The sequence below is a fragment of the Larus michahellis genome, chromosome Z, assembly GCF_964199755.1.
Source record: "Larus michahellis chromosome Z, bLarMic1.1, whole genome shotgun sequence".
Lineage (NCBI taxonomy): Eukaryota > Metazoa > Chordata > Aves > Charadriiformes > Laridae > Larus > Larus michahellis.
In genome coordinates this window covers 17,141,470-17,146,994 of record NC_133930.1, presented here as the reverse complement: position 1 = coordinate 17,146,994, position 5,525 = coordinate 17,141,470, and the positions used below count along the sequence as shown (strand labels likewise).

The following is a 5,525-nucleotide window of genomic DNA, read 5'->3' as shown; positions in this document are numbered from 1 at the left end:
TATTCTGCGATCACTTTCTCTTTAGAATGAGTAAGCATTTAAGGCAACTAATTTCTTTTGAGGCACAAAATAAGAAAGTTTTCACTGGTCCTGAATAACAAGACAGTAGCTACCTAGTGACATAATCAGATGGTCATATGAATTCATACTTTGCTGCAACAGTTCAATATAGAGCTACGGATCTGCTAAAATAAAGTATTTACATGACTTTGAATTACTGCAATACACTTCTAACAGTAAATATACAAGAGACATTAAGGTATTCTAGAGATTTATTTTTCAGTGTACAGTATCATACATTTAAAATAAAGAAATAAGGCCCAAATATCATAAAACGTGTATATAGTGTTTGCTAGACAAATACTTGACTAAAACAAGGCATATTTTAGCCCATACTTTGTGGAGTTACAATGAAGTTCAGGCACATAAACAGGAATACTTTATTACTTAATGATTTACAACTCTTTTGGCCTGTTTAACAGAAAACGAACCAACTGAAGCAAAACTTCATCATTAAAGCCTTTCACACTACCATCTTCCACAACATCATACAACGGCTTACTGTCTGTACCCCAACAGATATTCTTCCGAGGGTTATTTTGGATAGTTTCTGCAGTTAATGCTAAAGTATTTAGCTGGTAACAAAAGAAAGCAAAGTATTTTCCATCAGTCACTACTGCCTGCGATACAAAAGGACGGGTCACATCTGCTTCACTCCAGAATCCTACAAAATAGAGAAACAAAATTGGTTATACAGGACTTAAAATTCATATCAGCACAGAAATCTAAACCCTGATCCTGAAATACAGAAAAATACTGTGAATTGCAACAGCCACATATTAAGGGAAAAAGTCCTGTCTGCTTTAGCAGCACAAGCATTCTTCATACAGACTAACTAAAATGCAACCACCAATTAAGGGTACTTCCAAGATCAAGGACACAGAGGCATATTTGCATTTTGTACAGTGTTCCCTATTGTTGACTGATAAAAACCCCACAGTGATCAGCCAAAGTGACTTCTCAAAATTTCTGAACTTATTAATGTATACAAGTCCTACAAGTGATCTGAGGGGAAATGTCTTTCGACTATTCCACACTTCTCACAGCAGTGAACGTTTGTTTTATAACAGAAGCATGCTTACGTATGGATGAGCATAACTGACTATAGCAACCAGCCAGACAACACCAAGAACACTATGTCAGTAAGTATGAATGCTGCAAACAACCCCCGTTGAGCATTAATAGCCTTTCTGAAATATTTTCTTTACATATTTATGCATGCGTGCTAGCACACACGGTAATATTCTTAAAAGATACTTGCTATCATGTGCAATGAACATCACTAGAAACTGTTATAGACCAAAGAAAAAACTTCATTGATTTGAATCATGCTGTTCTTCTATCTCATAACATGTTTACAACTGTAACCAGCTTTGAAGCCAAGACTTACTTTGCTTCAATGTTTCATGTCCACAAAAAAAAGTAAAGCTTTCTAACATACCATTAAATAAGAAATTTGATGCAGAGCCAGCAATATACGTCATAGTCAAAGGATTTTTCTTCTGTCTTGTTTCACAAGTGAAACTACAAACCAACAGGTATCTCCCAGCAACACTAGATAACAACTGCATTTACATGAATGAGCAAAAGACTGATCTGGTCTATCCATCCAGGTCTTCCCAGATTTTCAGACAAACACAGGCACAAAATCCTGAAGTAAGGCTGCTGACATTTTTCTTTCATAATCTGTAGTTCCATAGAATTGACATTTCTGAAACAAGGGCCTAAGCAACATAGCTGTTTCAGGAAAAAAAAGTAAATAAATAAACTGCTTGATATCTAACACCTTTCCCTGTAACAAATGTGGAATGAACACGTGAATACAGGATTGAGATTTCTGCACCGACTTAGTGTTATATATGAAAAAATATTTTTCTGTGTACTTAATTCTCCCTGGGTCGAAGTACTCAAAGACGAAGTCTCAACTAACTCCTTTGTGTAAGGTTTGCTTCATTCATTGGTTCAATTAAATATTCAAAGACCTACTTAAAGCATGGTCTTCAAAAGAAAAAGCATGAGAAAAAGGTGGTGGCAAGAAAAGGTTAGAGAACTTTATAGTAGGCATTCATCACCAGTAAGATTTTATCAAGTTGATTGTCTCACCTTGATACATTGCTTGTGCTGCTGTCCAGGCAAAGAGACTTGCAATACCATTAGCTCGATAAACAACTTCAATCTGATCCTCAAGATTTGCTCTGACAAACCTTTCCCGTTTTAGTTTATCAGGAATAAGATGAAACTGGGTATGTCCATAACAGCATGGGTCTGCCACTTTTGATCCTGTGTTCCACCCCCCAAACAAAAAAAAAAGTCAGTGACAAGAACACTCCTTACTATGCATACAAACACATCTTTACTATCAGACTCCAAACAACACAAGGTTAAAATACTGTAGATCTGTATTAATGTTGAGATACCTCCATTTCTGCATGAGACTGGAGGGCTTGCCCAATTCCAAAAGGCAAGAGTTCACATACTAAACTGTCTCTGAGGAGATATATCAAAATTCAACACCAGTTTCCTGCCAACGTTCTGTTCAACCCAACTCCTGCAAGCAAATCTGGAGAGAGTACCATATGCACAGGAGGATGGATGCTACTCCACACTGTCTAACTAACATGGAATCTCAGAGATTTAAATACTATTTATATAGTATAGTTATAGATAGAAATTTACAAATCTTTTTTTTCTGTTGATGGGAGGAGAAAGGTCAGGGGAGCACTGTTTCTTTAGGGGTTGTGGGGGTTTTTAAAGCAAAAAAGTAGTTAACATTTCATAACAAGAAACTCTTACCTATATATACCTTGTTTTCATACTGCTTTTTGAACAATGGCAGTTTGGATGGTTTGTGATCAATAACGGGAACATCTCCAAGATCTGACTCCAGCGGTACAAACTTGAAAGAAGAAAGAAAAGCCATCATGAAAGTCACATTTCTGACATCAGACCTCACATAGTATGCCACTTTCTGGTCAGACAGCAGAAGGTGCAAGTTTTGCTTACATACACCCTGTATATAACTTTAACTGAAATTCAGATTTTGCAACAGAACGTCTTGTCTCGTGATGAGTGCTAGTACATGCATCTTATATTGATGTCCGAACTTTCTGCAATATACAAAAAACATTATGTCAAAAGGTGCTAACAAAGCCGCAAATTGCGACTATCTTCAAAACCAGAATCTGCTTCTGTAGAAAATGTGCAAAAACACTTCTAGCAGCAGTCAATAAGCTAACTTGAACCAGCGGAGTTTACAAGTATTCAATGTTTTGCACTATGTAAAGTTTTTAATTGCCCTTACAGTTCTTCCAAAATGCCAAGGTTTGTAATATCTGATAGTACTAACCTGAGCAAATTATACAACTAAGTTAGCAAGAAATGTTCAGCATTTACAGAAAGTGGTGCACTGCTTTCTGTTTGTGGTGCAAACTGGGCAACAAACACCCTAACAGGCTACACATTTTATAAACCTACAAGAAAAAGATTAGAATATTGAATCAGCTTACAGAAAACTGAGCACTCAAGAAAACAACTGTTAAGCAGTACTGAGAGGTAACAGAGCTCACATTCAGATTATACATGCTCTCTGATACTCCATTCTTTTCTTCTCCATTTCTCTCATCTTATCGTCCTCCACTGAGGAGAGAGCATTCCACACCACTTTTTTTTTTTCTTGCCTCCACTTACAAGCATAAAATAAGTTAAAACGTCCATTTATTTCAATGTAACAACATGCATTTTATCTAAAACACAAAGATGACCAACCTGAAGTTCAGAAGACTGCCTCAAGATCTACAAATCATTTACCACTACAAGGTAGTAAAGGTATTAAGACTTGAAAGATGCACAAATGTGCTACATGCCACATACTATTTACAGCATGGTTTCAGTGGCTGTGAGAAACATAAGTAAAAATACATGTGATTAACTTGCTGTTGAAAATATCCACACCTCTGGAAGTTGCTTTGGTACACGGATCTGGAGGTGCGGGTTGTCATCTATCTGAAATCGCACAGGATCGACTCTACCCTTTCGATGTCCATGAACAACAACCTCCTCACCATGATGCCAGTAATAGTTAACTTCAGGTTTTAGATCTGAAACAGAACAGAAAGATAGAGAGAAACAGAGATCACCCCTTTGCATTTAAAACCCTCACAACTCTTGCTCTGTAGCTGCACTAAGAAAGAAAAATCAAAAACCATGTCAGACGGCGGAGATGAATTACTAGTGACGGTCTGAACAACTCAGGTTACACCAGGGACTCTCCTGCAGGGTTCACAGACCAGCCCCACCGCCCATGGGCTCCCACTTCCGTCTCCCTCCCACTCCCGTTCCGCACCAAGGGAGGAGGCAGCCAGCAGCGGGTTGCGACCGCACAGGAAAGCGGCCAGGGTGGAGACGAGCTGCGTGAGGAACGGGCCGGGCGTGTGATCCTGATCGCGGTAGAGGAACGGCCGCTTCTTGTTCTGGTAGAAGCTCTCCTGCAGGAGGGCGTCGCAGGCGAGGGAGCGCAGCTGGCCCACGTCCAGATACGGCGCCGCTCCCGCGACCTCCGGGGTTTTCGCAGCCCCTGGTGCCGCCGTTGCCGGCTCCGGGGCCTTGGCGGCCTGAGGCGCCGCGCCCTCCGGGGCTTTCGCGGCCTCCGGCGCCACCGCTGCCGGGGCTCTCGCAGCTGCCGGCGCTGGTCTCGGGGGCAGCCCCGGCACGAAGACGGTCTTGGTGAAGCTCCGGTACCAGCGGTCGGCGTTGAGGGCGAAAGTCTGCGGGTAGACCATGTACTTGGGCCGCTGCAGCTTCCCGTAGAGCCGCAGCTTCTCCTCGATGGAGGCCGCCGCGTGCACCTGCTGGTTGAAGTGCTCCAGGCGCCGCCGCTTGGCCGCTTTGCTCTTCGCCGTGGCGGACGCCACGATGGGCGGGTAGAGGGAGTCGGATGGCGGCGGCGGCGGGGGGGGAGCAGCGGACTCCGTCTGCGAGAACCAGCGCCGGCCGTGCCACAGCAGCCGCCGGCCCCGGGACACCGCCATTTCGCAGAGCCGCCAGATAGCGGAAGGACAACGTTCAGCAAACCGGGAAACTCTATTGGCTGCTGGGAACCACGTGAACGAGCCACCTACCAATCGGCAAGCTTCCCCGAGAGAGGGCTGCCGGGACAGAAAGGGGCGGGGCCTTTTGGGAGGTGCGTTGCTGAGTCTCCCGTGCGCAGCGCGGCGCAGTCTCTACGCATGCGCAATAGCGCACTTGCCTGTGCGGGGACGGGAACTACAACTCCCAGGATGCACCGCGGGAGGCGGCCGGAAGTGTCAGGTCTCGCGCGGGCTCCTCTGGGCGTGGCCTGCCCAGGTTTTAGAGGGGAGCGTGGTGTTAGACGGGGCGGTTGTGCTGAGGAGGGAAGGAGCCTTCACCTGCTCTTATTCGAGAAGACAGCGTTTTTGGACCGATTTTCTACATGCTCATCTTCAGGA

At 43.6% G+C, this 5,525-nt stretch overlaps 1 protein-coding gene across 1 annotated transcript; it reads right to left on the bottom strand.

Annotated features, from left to right (window-relative positions):
* Nucleotides 1–254: 254 nt before the first annotated feature.
* Nucleotides 255–5,120, bottom strand: MRPS30 (mitochondrial ribosomal protein S30). The gene is made up of 5 exons (XM_074570648.1): nt 4,403–5,120; nt 4,012–4,157; nt 2,854–2,956; nt 2,164–2,340; nt 255–724 (listed from the first exon to the last, which is right to left on the bottom strand). Exons 1-5 carry the CDS (start codon nt 5,085–5,087, stop codon nt 456–458), a joined length of 1,380 nt encoding a protein of 459 aa, XP_074426749.1. The 5' UTR covers nt 5,088–5,120; the 3' UTR covers nt 255–455.
* Between the last annotated feature and the right edge of the window lie 405 nt (nt 5,121–5,525).

Excerpts from the sequence above, each read along its gene's own strand:
- MRPS30 (XM_074570648.1), bottom strand. The coding sequence starts at position 5,087 with ATGGCGGTGTCCCGGGGCCGGCGGCTGCTGTGGCACGGCCGGCGCTGG. Across the intron at positions 4,158-4,402 it reads GCTGGCTGCCTCCTCCCTTG|ATCTAAAACCTGAAGTTAAC; the intron begins GTGCGGAACGGG and ends GTTCTGTTTCAG. Across the intron at positions 725-2,163 it reads AGCACAAGCAATGTATCAAG|GATTCTGGAGTGAAGCAGAT; the intron begins GTGAGACAATCA and ends TCTATTTTGTAG.